Source organism: Muscardinus avellanarius (genome assembly GCF_963383645.1).
Source record: "Muscardinus avellanarius genome assembly, chromosome: 18".
Classification (NCBI taxonomy): Eukaryota; Metazoa; Chordata; class Mammalia; order Rodentia; family Gliridae; genus Muscardinus; species Muscardinus avellanarius.
This window is the reverse complement of record NC_137804.1, coordinates 50122829-50136879: the sequence shown is the minus strand read 5'-3', so window position 1 is coordinate 50136879 and position 14051 is coordinate 50122829. Positions and strand designations below refer to the sequence as shown.

Here is a 14051-nt window from a genome sequence, read left to right as displayed (position 1 = left end):
GGCTGGCTTCGAACCTGCGCGATCCTCCTGTCTCAGCCTCCCAAGCACGGGGATTACAAGCGTGCGCCACCACGCCTGGCTTAAAACTTGTGTGTTGTTTGTTTTCTTTGAGCTGCCTAAAAAGCCCCTCACCCAGCCACCAATCCTTGCTTTGCGGGTCGAAGGGTCTCTGAGGGACTCATCCTGTCTTTCTCTGCAGTTGTCTTTAAATCGGGACCGATATATACAGATCCCGGCAGGTGGAGGGTCACCGCATGAAGTCAGGGCGACAGCGCGGGGCCCAAGAGCCTGCTTGCTCCTTGGGTTGGAGAACTTGGTGGTTGGGGGGTTGGGGGTGACTTAGTGCCCATTCATGTGGTACACGTCACGTTCTCTGTAGACGGGGTTTCCTAACCTGTCTAGGGCCGGTCCTCTACAATGTCAATAAAAATCAGGACAGTTTTAGCCGGGCGCGGTGGCGCACGCTTGTAATCCCCGCGCTTGGGAGGCGAAGACAGGAGGATCGCGCAGGTTCGAAGCCAGCCTCGCTGGCGTAAGAGACCCTGTTTCAAAAATATAAAATAGGTCTGGGAGTGTAGTCCGGAAGTAGAAGGGCTTCCAGGAACCCCAGTACCACCAAAGGAAAAAAAAAATCAGGACAGTTTTGAGAATATATTGCAGGGCTTGCTAGGAACTTTCAGCATTCAGTGTTTCTCAGTGATGGGGGGATTTTTGTCCTTTAGGGGACCTACAGCAATGTTTGGAGACAGTGCTGGTTGTTACAGATCGGGCTGGGAAACTTGTGGTAGTGGCCAGGGATGTCAGTGCCACCAGCGATGACAGCAGACCTCCAGTAATAAAGAATTATTTCATCTGGACGTGGTGGCGCATGCTTGTAATCCCGGCATTTGGGAGGCTGAGACAGGAGGATCGTGGTTCGAGGATAGCCTCGGTTATACTACTTAGTGAGGCCCTTTGCAACTCAGTGAGACCCTGTTTCAAAAATAAAGAATAAAAATTGGGCGTGGTGGCACACATTTGTAATCCCAGCATTGGGGAGGCTAAGACAGGAGGATCTCGGTTCGAGGACAGCCTCAGCTACTACTTAGGCCCTTTGCAACTCAGTGAGAGCCTTTTTCAAAATAAAAAATAAAAACAGGGCTGGGAGTGTAGCTCAGAAGTAGAATGCCCCTGGATTCCATCTGTACCACAAAAGCTGGGCCCAGTGGCACATGCCTGTAATCCTAGTACTTGGGAGGCTGAGCCAGGAGGATCACAGGTTCAAGGCCAGCCCCAGAAACTTAGTGAGATCCTGTTTCAAAATAAAAACAGAGAAGTGTTGGCGGTGTAGCTTAGAATTAGAATGCCCCTGAGTTCAATCCCCGGTACCACACACACAAATCAAAACATAAAATTAATGCCAAAAGTGAGGTGCCTAGTAAGGAGAAATAAGCCCCCCCACTTAGAAATTAAATTGATTTTTTTTTTTTTTTGCGGGTTTGGGGATGGAACCCAGGGGCATTTGACCTCCGAGCTATAGCCCCTGCCCTATTTTTTATTCTTTATTTTGAAACCGGGTCTCACTGAGTTGCAGAGGGCCTCACTAAGTAGCTGAGGCTGTCCGGGAACTGCGATCCTCCAGGTCTCAGCCTCCCGAATGCTGGGATTACAAGCGTGCGCCACCACGCCTGGCTAGAAATTAAATTGAATAGACGCAACCGCTCGCTCTGGACTGAGGAAGCGTTATCAGGAGTTCCTACCCCGGGAGAGTTGAATCTCCCTCAAAATATTCTGTGAGACCCCGGGGAAGCCACCAGGGTCCAGTCATCAAGGATGGGCCACAAATAGGTGTGGACGTCTTACTAGAGTGTGAATTGACACACCGACAACTAGCATCCCTCTCCTTGGGGAGGGTAGGAGAGGAGGAAGGTTCTACGGCTGTATGCAAACATGGCCGATATGATCAACAGACATTTTTCAGGGCCTCTTTGGCAAGAGCGAGCAGCTTTGTAAAGAATGATGTTAGCCAGGTATGGTGGCACTTGCCTGTAACCCCAGTACTTTGGGAGGCTGGCCTAGGAGGATGCAGGTTCAAGGCCACCCTCAGATACTTAGTGAGGCTCTCAGCAACTTAGTGAGACCCTGTTTCCAAATAAAAAATAAAATAGGGCTCAGAGATAGAAAACCCCTTGGTCCAATTCCCAGTATCACAAAAACAGTTGTGGGTTTTGTTTTGTTTTGTTACTAGGGGTGGAACCCAGGGGCATTCTACCTCCAAGCTACACTCCAGCCCTATTTTTCTTTCTTTCTTTTTCTTTCTTTCTTTCTCTTTCTTTCTTTATTTATTTGTTGGTGGTACTGGGGTTTCTGGAAGCCCTTCTACCTCCGGGCTACACTCCCAGACCTATTTTTACATTGTTATTTGTAAACAGGGTCTCCTGAGCCAGCGCGCACGGCTGCCTTCGAACCTGCGCGATCCTCCTGTCTCCGCCTCCCGAGCGCGGGGATGACAAGCGTGCGCCACCACGCCCGGCCTTCATTCTTTATTTTGAAACAAGGTCCCACTGGGTACAAAGGGCCTCACTAAGTAGCTGAAGCTGGTCACAAACCGCAATCCTCCTGTCTCAGCCTCCCAAGTGCTGGGATTACGAGTATGTGCCACCATGCCCAGCTACAAAACAGTTGTTTTTTTGTTGTTGTTGTTTTGGTTTGGGTTTTTTTTTTTTTTTTTTTTTTTTTTTTTGCGGGTCTGGGGATGGAACCCAGGGGCATTCGACCTCTGAGCTACACCCCCAGCCCTATTTTTTATTCTTTATTTTGAAACCGGGTCTCACTGAGTTGCAGAGGGCCTCACTAAGTAGCCGAGGCTGTCTGCGAACCGCGATCCTCCTATCTCAGCCTCCCGAATGCTGGGATGACAAGCGTGCGCCAACATGCCTGGCTAAAACAGTTGTTTTCTAAACCATAAGTGTGCTTAGTTTTGGACTGAATGGACACAGAAGGTTAGAGAGAGAGGAAGAGTTATTTATTTGATCTGCACATCTGCAGAATGTTTGTTTGAGCCTTAAACTATGCTTGTGGGCTGCGTGGCTCTCGGGTCTGGGGGACGCTCCGCGGCCTGCACTCAAGGCCTGGTACCTGCGCCTCCCTCCCCTGAGCCCGGGCGCTTTCCTCGGTGCTGGGACTGAACCAAATGCCAGGAAGACCCGGAGCTCGTCCGGTTTGCGTTCTAGTGTGTGGTGGGGGCGACTCACAAATAACAAGGAGAAGAAAAAGTCAAATACATATTTGGGAAGGAGGTGAGGAGCGCCACAGGCAACTGGACTAGGGAGAGGGAGAGGGGCTGGCAGGCGAGAGGGGCAGGAATTCTTTTAAAGAGGTTTGGGGAAAGTCTCCATTAATATGGTGTCATCTGAGTCGGGCGAGGTGGCGCACGCTTGTCATCCCAGCATTGGGGAGGCTGAGACGGGAGGATCGCGGTTCGTGGCCAGCCTCAGCTACTTAGGGAGGCCCTTTACAAGTCAGTGAGAGCCTGTTTCAAAATAAAGAATAAAAAAATAGGGCTGGGGTTGTAGCTTGGAGGTAGAATGGCCCTGTACTATCCCCAGTACTGCAAAAAAAAAAAAAAAAAAAAAAAAAATATATATATATATATATATATATATATAGTGACATTTGATGGGCGTGGCGGCTCATGCCTGTCATCCCAGTACTTGGGAGGATGAGATAGGAAAGTCACAGGTTGTAGGCCAGCCTCAGTCACTAAGCGAGACCCTGAGCAATGCAGTGGGACCAGTTGCAATATAAAAAATAAATAAAAAGGGTTAGGTGTGTTGCTCAGAGATAGAATGCCTCTGGGTTTAATTCCTGGTATCAAAAAAGAAAAAAGTAAGTAAGTAAATAAATAGATAAGTTTTATAGTTGAGTGAAGATATAGGAAAATCTGAACGCAGCCAGCGGGGACCCTGGAGGGGTGCGCTGCAGGTTGAGACGCAGAGATGGAGCCCGTCAGGACAAAGGGAGCCGCATGGCCGGCCTGGGCGGGTGGGGCAGGTGTGAGCTCACAGAGGGAGAGTGGGACGCAGGTGGACTGAGGGCAGGGAGAGGAGGAGGAGGACGGGACCACTGGCGGAAGTTCTGAGTGGGCCAGGAAGCCTCGGGGTGGGAGCACAGGCTGAGCAGGGGCTTGATTTTGTTTTAAAAGGCTGGCTGGCTCAGGGCGTCCGCCAGGAGGTGGCCGCAGCAGCTTGGATGAGGAGGGCCGTGGCTGCCTGGGGAGGCGGGAAAACCCGAGGGGGTGCCCATAGTGGGGGAACAAGAGAAAGAAAGGGATCCAAATGGCTCCAGGTGTTATGGGCCGGAATGCTGTGTGTTCACGGATGGAAATGGAGACGTCCGCAGGCAGGATGGATGCCTAGATCAAGTCAGGCTTCTGCTTGGAGCTGGAGGCTCGCTATCGCCATTCATTCAAGTTCCTGTGAACTGAACCGGCCACAAACCCTCCCAGAGTATGAAGCTGCCCGAGACAACAGAGGAAGACGTGGCCTCCGCCCGGCCATGTCCAGCTGGTCGCCAGACCCTGTTCAGAACTCCCGCGCTCCTCTGCCTCGGCTCTCCAGTTCCCGTTTGAATAAATCTCAGAGTAGCGGAGACATAATTTATTATTAAGAGAGGCATTGACACGTACTTGGGAGGCTGAGACAGGAGGATCGCAGGTTCAAGGCCCGCCTCAGCAACTTAATGAGACCTTCGGCCACTTCGTGAGACCCGGCTTCAAAAGAAAACATCTGAAAACCATCGAGAAGAATTTTCATCACTTCTAATGCCAGGTCCCCAGTGTTGCGAGCCATTTACATCTTAGCTGTGTGTGTGTGTGTGTGTGTGTGTGTGTGTGTGTGTGTGTGTGTGTGAGCGAGCACACGCGCGTTTCCTTTCCTTTGCCCTTTCATGGGGACAATTTTGAGCCACTTTCTTACCAAAAACTGGGCAAGAGGAAGAAACAAAGAAAGACAGGAAGATCTCAAATAATGTCTAGGAAGAGCCACCGTGCACTCTCTCAGCTTGAAGCAGAGCAATTCGCCTTTGGAGGATTGGGCACCTGATGGAATCATGGTCAGAATGACCTTGACTGGGCATCTGATGGAATCATGGTCAGAATGACCTTGTACCCTCCTGTTGAAATGTATTTCCCTGGATGCAGGCGCAGATATTTATGTGCATCTCGGTTATACACAAAGCCCAGGGATTGCATAAGCTGCTTTTCAAAAAAAAAAAAAAAGTCGTAAATTAATCATTAAAGTCCGTCCCTTGTGACCATGAAGAATTGGCTCCAAGACCACCCAGGTACCAGAATCTACACAGATGCTGAGTCCCCTACAGGAAACGATGGAGTGAGCCAGGCGCAGTGGTCCACACGAGTAATCCCAGTACTCGGGAGGCTGGAGAGTCACGGGTTCGAGGCCTCGGCAACTTAGTGAGACACTGTTTCGAAAGAAAACATAGCAATGGCGGAGGATGTAGTGTGAATGCCCCTGGGTCCGATCTCTAGGTCCAATAAAATAAAATAATATAGCCGGGCGTGGTGGCGCACGCTTGTAATCCCCGCGCTTAGGAGGCGGAGACAGGAGGATCGCGCAGGTTCGAAGCCAGCCGCCCGCGCTGGCTTAGGAGACCCTGTTTCCAAATAAAAATGTAAAAATAGGTCTGGGAGTGTAGCCCGGAGGTAGAAGGGCTTCCAGGAACCCCAGTACCACCAAAAAAAAATAATAATAATAATAATAAAATAATATAATATAATATAAACAGCAGATGGACTCTTGGAGAGATCTTTGAGAAGAGAATGAGGTTTAGGGTCCGGAAATTGGTTGAATCCAGAAGAATCTGGAGACAAACCTCATAGATTGATTTCTGCAGCCACGTTCTTGGAGGTGGCCCAAGTTTCCCAAGTCTGTCCCTGCGCACCCTGGCAGGGACACGGGTCACATCTACATACAGAGACTGCTCCAGTACCGTCACCTGCTAGCTGGCTCCAGGTTGCCTGAGCCAGCCGGCCCAGAGCTGTGGCCACTGCCCTTCACGTACCAAGAGACATGGGCCGCTGTCCCCAGCAGCGGAAGCCTCGGCATCAGTTCCTCACTCAGACACATCTTCCATCACCTTTGATACTGTGAAGAGGCGGGTCCTGGGGCAGGTCTCTCACCTGTTCCTCTCCCGGCTTCCAGCGGCTCTCTGGATACTCACATGTCACGCACAGGGCGGGTCCTTCTGCCACCTTCCTCTCTCCCCTGAAAAATGCCAACCTCGTCGTTCTGCTGAATTCAGGTGTTAAAGAATCATCTGAGCCAGGCGTGGTGGCGCACGCTTGTAATCCCAGCATTAGGGAGCCTGAGACAGGAGGATCACAGTTCATTGACAGCCTCAGGTATTTAGTTAGTGAGGCCCTCTGCGACTCAGTGAGACCCTGTTTTAAAATAAAGAATAAAAAAAAAATAGGGCTGGGGGTGTAGCTCAGAGGTAGAATGCCCCTGGGTTCTGTCCCCAGTACCGCAAAAATAAACAAAAATTTTAAATAAAAAACAACAACAATAAAAATCAAAAGGGCTGGAGGTAGAATGTGCCTGGGTTCAATCCCCAGTACAAGGCCAGGAATGGTGGCGCACGCTTGTAATCCCAGTCCTTGGGAGGCCGAGACGGGAGGATCACGCAAGTCCGAAGCCAGCCCCAGCTACTTAGTGAGGCCGTCAGCAACTTAGTGAGACCCTGTTTGCAAATAAAATATAAAATAGGTCTAGGAGTGTAGTCGAGGTAGAAAGATTCTGGGTTCTCTTCCTAGTACCACCAAAAAAAAAAAATCTCGAGTACACACACACACACACACACACACACACACACACACACACACACACATGCCATACCTTGTGTTTGCTTTGCAGCAGATGAGTTATAATGCCAGGATTTAAGGTCTCGGACCTTCATTAGTGAAAAGTGTTTAACACCCATCTGTGCAAAGCTCCACATTCCAACGTCCCCCGCAAAGGGCCTTGCAGAAACAAAGCCACAAAGCCCAAGCGTTTGGAATGCTGACCTTGTGCTTGTCTAAGTGACAGGCAGAGATTACGTCGTTGGGAGCAACATTGTTCACAGTTGGGTCAGAAAAAAGAAAAAGAAGAAGAAAAAATCAATCTCTTAAACGAGTTGGGTTGTTTCCCAAGAGCAAAGAGCCAGCGTCCTTGCGAACTCAGAGGCTGTTTCAGCTGCAAAGTAAAGGAATTAAATGTTCCCGAGAGCAAGGACTCTTGGACACATAGCCAATAAATAACCGGTCCTGGGAGGCACAGCGAAAGACCTGTTATATCTCAGTGACGCACGCTGCAGTCAGTCAACTCTGGCCTGCGAACGGACTGCCAATGGTCTGGCAGAATTTTCTTTTGGAGTGGAAGGGCAGAACCCTGTGTTTATTTGACACCAAAATGCCCACATGGGGAGCATCCCTTGTCTCTGATAGTGACACCTGTCTCTGCACCGGGCTTCGCTGGGTCTCTGGGATGATCTGATGATAAGATGCTATACGTAAAGTTTTGGGGTGCTGCGTGGCGCACACAGATGTGAGGGGGCTGAGCCTTTTTCTGTCTTTTTATTTTATTTTTTGCAGTACTAGGGATTCTACCTCCGAGCTAAATCCCCAGCCTTATTTTTTTTTTATTCTTTATTTTTTGAAACGGGGTCTTATTAAGTTGCAGGGGGCCTCACTAAGTAGCGGAGGCTGGCCGTGAACCTGTAATCGTCCTGCCTCAGCCTCCCAAGTACTGGGATGACAAGCGTGCGCCACCATGCCCGGCTCTAACTGTCTTTTTAAACCATTGCTTTTAGATTGTGTCCTCTAGTGACCTCCGCCAGTCACTCAATAAGAGCCCTCTCTTGGACTGGTTGTGTCTTGAAATAAAATAATTTATTCCTAGGTATGCGCTTGCTTTGAGTTGGCCCATGCTCATTTGAACACTCTTAAGACAACTGTGTTCCTCTACTCCTGTGAAACAAATGTTGTCACCTGTGATTCCATAGCCATCATCATCGTCTTCTTCTTCCTTCTCCTCCTCCTCCTCTTCCTCCTCCTCCTTCTCCTTCTCCTTCTCCTTCTCCTTCTTCTTCTTTGTGGTACTGGAGATTGAACCCAGGGACGTTCTACCTCTGAGCTAGACCCCAGCCCTATTTTATTTCTTATTTTTTAATAAATAAGGACCTTTGCTGAGGACCTCCCTAAGTTGCTGAGGCTGGCTGTGAACCTGACATCCTCCTGTCTCCGCCTCCCAAGGACTGGAATTACAAGCGTGCGTGACCACATCCGGCTTCTAGATTCTTTATGTCCAACCCATTTCTTTAGCTTATTTTTTTTTTTTTTTTTTTTGGTCAGGTGTTTTTGTTTTGTTTTGTTTTGTCTTTTTGGAATCGGAGATCAAACTCAGAATGCCGCGCCGGCAAAGCAGGCGCCTGGCCACTGAGCTACATCCCGGCCCCACGTCCAGTTCATTTTCTTCAGATAAATATATCCTTAAGTCCCGGTGCTGTTTCTCCCAATATTCCCCATCTCTTAACATGGTGGCAAATGTTACCATGATCTATCCAGTTGCCCAGATTGGGAGCCTGAAGGGACCCCTTGATCTTCCCTTCTTTCCTGCCCTCACAGACAATACATCACATATATCGGCCCTGCTTCGAGGCAGTGCGCCTCCAGCCCAGCACTTGTCCCCACCCAAATGCTCTGCTCCCTGCTCCAAGCCAACATCGCCCCGGCCAGCGCAGATGCTTCCTGACTGGCTTCTCCAGTTTCTGCTCACGTTTTATCTATGGGCAGTCTCCACACAGTAGCCAAAGCAGAACTGATGGTTTTGGGTGAAGCCTTGGTCTTACCCTGAATTCAAACTTCTCACACCAGGTGTGGTGGCACAGGCCTGTATATTCTGCTGCTTTGGGAGGCTGAGACAGGAGGACCACAGGCTGAAGGCCAGCTTCAACAACTTAGTGAGAAGACTCGGCTTTATTTTATTTATTTATTTATTTATTTATTTATTTATTTATTTGTGGTACTGGGGTTCCTGGAAGACTCGTCTTTATTTTATTTATTTATTTATTTATTTATTTATTTATTTATTTATTTATTGGTGGTACTGGGGTTCCTGGAAGCCCTTCTACCTCTGGGCTACTCTCCCAGACCTATTTTATATATTATTTTAATTTGGAAACAGGATCTCTTAAGCCAGCACGGCTGGCTCCGAACCAGCGCGATCCTCCCGTCTCCGCCTCCCAAGCGCGGGGATGACAAGCGTGCGCCACCGCGCCCGGCAAGACTCGGCTTTAAATAAAAAATAAAAAGGCCTGGGGGTATCGCGCCAAGGTAGAATGCTCCTAGGTATAATCCCCGGTACAAAAACAAACAAACAAACAAAAACACTCACAGAGCTTTTCGGGGATTTCTCATTTTATAGAAATTCATGTATGGAAACTCATTTTATGGTCTCTGAGGTTCCTTGGCCTGGCCCAGGCTATCCCTCTTCCAATCCACCAGCCACTGGGCTCACAGGATCAAATCAGCGAATAATGGTGTATAGCGTGTATCCCCACCATTGCTCGAGTAGCGTAAGCCGGGTCCTCAAGCTCTGTGTGGGCGGGGACAATGGCAATTTTGTCACTCCTCTATCTGCAGGACTTTATGTACTTTCAGTAGGTACCCAATAGATGCCTGTTGAATAAACAAGCCGGCTCCTCCCAAGCTCTCCCAGTATCCCCTACATCATGTTTGCTTGTAGTTAACACTGTTAAATGTTAAAAATCAGTCGCCACTCATGGGGATTATTTGCGAGAGTCATTAAACCACATTTAGAGATCTGCAGGGATACTCCTAAAACTTCATCCTTAAGCCTCTGGAAATTATACCTCAATAGCCGGGTGTGGGGGCGCACGCTTGTCATCCCCGCGCTTGGGAGGCTGAGACAGGAGGATCGCGCGGGTTCGAAGCCAGGCTCGGCTACTTGGTGAGGCTCTCGGCAACTTAGTGAGACCCTGTTTCCAAATAAAATATAAAATAGGTCTGGGAGTATAGCCCGGAGGTAAGAAAGCCTCTGGGTTCCACCCCCAGTACCACCAAAAACAAAATAATAAATTAATAATAATAATAATAATAATAATACAGAATAAAAAATAGGACAGGCGGTATAGCTCGGAGGTCGAATGCCCCTGGGTTCCATCCCCAGACCCGCAAAATAAATAAATAAATAAATAAATAAATAAATAAATAAATATTTTTTTAGAAAAAGAAAATTATACCTCAAGCCTTCACATACACCAGCGCGCTGTGGATTGAATGATGGATATTTTTGTTGGGGAATAGTCGTTCATATTGAGCTCCTAGTCAGATGTGGTGGCGCGCACTTGTAATCTCAGAACCTGGGAGACTGAGACAGGAAGAAAGCAGATTGGTGACCAGACTCGGCAATTTAGTGAGGCCCTCTGCGACTTAATGAGACCCTGTTTCAAGATAAAGAATAAAAAATAGAGCTGGGGATGTAGCTCAGAGGTAGAATGCCCTTGGGGTTCATCCCCAGTACTACAAAAAACAACAACAACAAAAATAAACATGGACTTCTTTCTATACCATACACTATTAAGATTTCCAGAATAACTACTCAAAATCATAGTATTCAGAGATAAAAGTAGCCGGGCGTGGTGGGGCACGCTTGTAATCCCTGCGCTTGGGAGGCGGAGACAGGAGGATCGCGCAGGTTCGAAGCCAGCCGCGCTGGCTTAAGAGACCCTGTTTCCAAATAAAAATATAAAATAGGTCTGGGAGTGTAGGCCAGAGGTAGAAGGGCTTCCAGGAACCCCAGTACCATCAAAAAAAAAAAAAAAAAAAGATAAAAGTAGCTGGGCGTGGTGGCACACGCTTGTAATCCCAGCATTTGGGTGGCTGAGATAGGAGATAGGGTTGCAGTTTGTGGACAGCCTCAGCTACTACTTAGTGAGGCCCTTTGCAACTCAGTGAGATCTTGTTTCAAAATAAAGAATAAAAAACAGGGCTGGGGGCATAGCTTGGAGGTTAAGGCCAAATGTATTAATATACATATTTTTGTCAATTCTTTACCAGCTACTGTTGAAATTTTTACAATGGTTTGTGTTTACTGGAAGCACTCGCCTGGCACATTTATGAATGGCGTTAACTCTGAACCCGCTTGGTAATCACAGTTGAATTAATATTAAGCTCCTCCTGTTCCATGGGCCTATTTATCTCTGTGGCATAAAAGGGCACTTGGGTAATTTAAGCTAACAAGATCACCAAGTTAGCCAGAGAAACAGGAAATACTGAATGGCGGGAAATGGCAGGTTACATCTATTTTCATTACGTGTTCACATCTCGGTCTTCATTCTTAAATTCATTTTTCCCTCTAAAAAGCAAGGCCATTCTACTGGGAAATATTGTGCTTGGAAGCCAGAACCAGTAGTTATCTTCTAAGCAGTAATGACTTCTATAATCGCTAATGAGGCTCGCCTTCCCGCCTGTCCTACAAAGAGCTGTCATATCAAATTCTTGTCCCGACCCCATGGGCACTTTGATTCCTAGAGCTTTCTGAGAAACCTAATCCGAAATCACAGTCAGAGTTCTTAGACGTGAGCCGACAAGGTCACATTTAAAACAGTCCAATGAGCCGAGGGGTCAAGGTAGAAAGGCGGGGCCTCCCTGGGCAATTATCAGACTTACCTGCCTGCTCCTGTTTCCTGCAAGGAAACCTTTTCCACTTCTTCCCCCTGAATGGAGAAACTGAGAGCTTTATCTCTGGGAAATAGCCGAAGAGTTTCCTCAAAGCATTTAATTAAGAAACTGGGCACAAGCCGGGCGTGGTGGAGTACTCCTGGAATCCCAGGACTTGGGAGCCTGAGACAAATCGATCAGCCTGAGACAGGATGATCAGAGTTGTGAGGCCAGCCTCAGCCATTCAGTGAGGTCCTTGAGGTCCTTCACAACATAGGGACATCCTGTTTCAAAATAAAAAAAGAAGAATAAAATAAGGCTGGGGGTATAGTTCAGAGATAGAATGCTTCCTCTGGGTTCAGTCCAGGTAGTTAGGAATGAGGGGACGGAGGAGTGATTGTGTTTTGGAAATACATTTTTTTTATCCCAAACAAGACCTGACAGGGGAGTTTCTCAAAGATGTATCTTAATATTGGGGGTCACAGTAATTTCAGGTTCATGAGTGCTTTTTTTTTTTAACCTAAATGTTAAGATTTTCCCATGCTCTTGAGGGAACCACAAGAGTGGTTATTAATTAAGTTTGCCATTCAAAATTTGCAGCTGGGCCGGGCGTGGTGGTGCACACTTGTAATCCCCGCGCTTCGGAGGCAGAGACAGGAGGATCGCGCAGGTTCAAAGCCAGCTGCACTGGCTTTAAGAGACCCTGTTTCCAAATAAAAATATAAAATAGGTCTGGGAGTGTAGCCCTAAGGTAGAAGGGCTTCCAGGAACCCCAGTACCACCAAAAATAAAAAATTTTTTTAAAAACTTTGCAGCTGGAAGCCGAGCGTGGTAGTGCATGCTAGTAGTCCCAGCATGTGGGAGGCTGAGACAGGAGGCTCGCGTTTATGGCCAGCCTCAGCTACTTAGTGAGGCCCTTTGCAACCCACTGAGACCCTGTTTCAAAATAAAGAATAAAAACTAGGGCTGAGGGTGTAGCTCAGAGGTAGAATGTCCCTGGCTTCCATCCCCAGTTCCAAAAAAAAAAAAAAAAATTTGCAGCTGGGTGTTTATCCAGTTCCCTTTCTACTCTTTGCCCAGCCTTAACATATTATCCAAAATGGCACCAGGGAAAGAAGGAAGGAAGATGTAACATTTAAATTGAGCTGGGGCCAGGCGTGGTGTCACACGCTTGTAATCCCCGCGCTTGGGAGGCAGAGACAGGAGGATCACGCAGGTTCGAAGCCAGCCGCGTGCGCTGGCTTAGGAGACCCTGTTTCCAAATAAAAATGTAAAAATAGGTCTGGGAGTGGAGCCCGGGGGTAGAAGGGCTTCCAGGAACCCCAGTACCACCAAAAAAAAAAAAAGAAAAAAAGAAAGAAAAGAAAAGAAATTGAGCTGGGGAGTTGTGAAGGAGGTAGCCTAGTTATCCAAAGCGGCTTTAATCACTGGTGCCTTCGGGCAGGTCTGCCGACCATGGGGGAGGGACCGATGAGCAGGCGGTCAGCAGAGTCACGTGGCAGAGCGGAAGTACCGATGCTTAAAGCGGGGGAGGGGGAGGGTCAGGGGGGCTGGCAGTGTGGGAATGCCGATTCTCTCCCAGCACCTGGAGTCTTGTGATGCCTGGAGTCTGTCTCGTGATGTTTGGAATCTCAAGGCACCTGGATTCTCACGATATCTTCGCTTCTGGCTTCCGGGGTTCCTCCTCCTGTCCCCGCTGCCGGGTCTCGTGGGGGAAGGGAGGGACCCGACCTATCAGAAGGCAGATGTGGTGACTCACTGGACATGACTGTGACCCTTCACGCTGCGGGTTTTTTGGGGGAAATTCCGTGTGATTAAACAACAACAACAACAACCTTGCGTTACTTTATATTGCAGTGCTCCGTCTCTTGTGGCCGAGGGCATAAACAACGGATGGTTTACTGCATGGGTAAAGATGGAAGCCATTTGGAAAGTGATTATTGTGCTCACCTTCCTAAGCTGCCTGGGCTCAGAAAGTGCCACAGAGGACGCTGCTCCAGGTGGAAGGCAGGAGCGTGGAGACAGGTGAGCCCGGACCCTCACCCCTCGCTTCCTCTCCTGGCGCCCCTAATCGGACGCCAGCTGGGGCACTGGCTTCTCCACATGGTTTTGGCTTTACAGAGGGGAGTTCAAGACTGGGACAGAGGGAAGAGTCTTGCCCTAGATGGTCCGGATACTCACTTGCCTTGTGTGACCCTGGGCAAATAGGATCTATCCTGAGAGCTTCGGCTCCCATGGATGACCGCAAGGATGAATTCTGCGGGGTGACAGGTGTCAGACGTCTGTCTAGCAGAGAGAGCAGCCCCTCGGCACTTGGCTGGTGGCTTTGGTT

The 14051-nt window shown here is 48.6% G+C and overlaps 1 protein-coding gene across 1 annotated transcript in view; it reads left to right on the top strand.

Annotated features, from left to right (window-relative positions):
- Positions 1-14051, top strand: part of ADAMTS9 (ADAM metallopeptidase with thrombospondin type 1 motif 9) — a gene marked incomplete at both ends in the record, with an annotated part of 208495 nt that overhangs the window by 114565 nt on the left and 79879 nt on the right. Inside the window, one exon of the mRNA XM_080715587.1 lies at positions 13577-13744. Within this exon, the coding sequence (XP_080571713.1) occupies positions 13577-13744 (168 nt within the window). The remainder of the gene's footprint in view (positions 1-13576; positions 13745-14051) is intronic.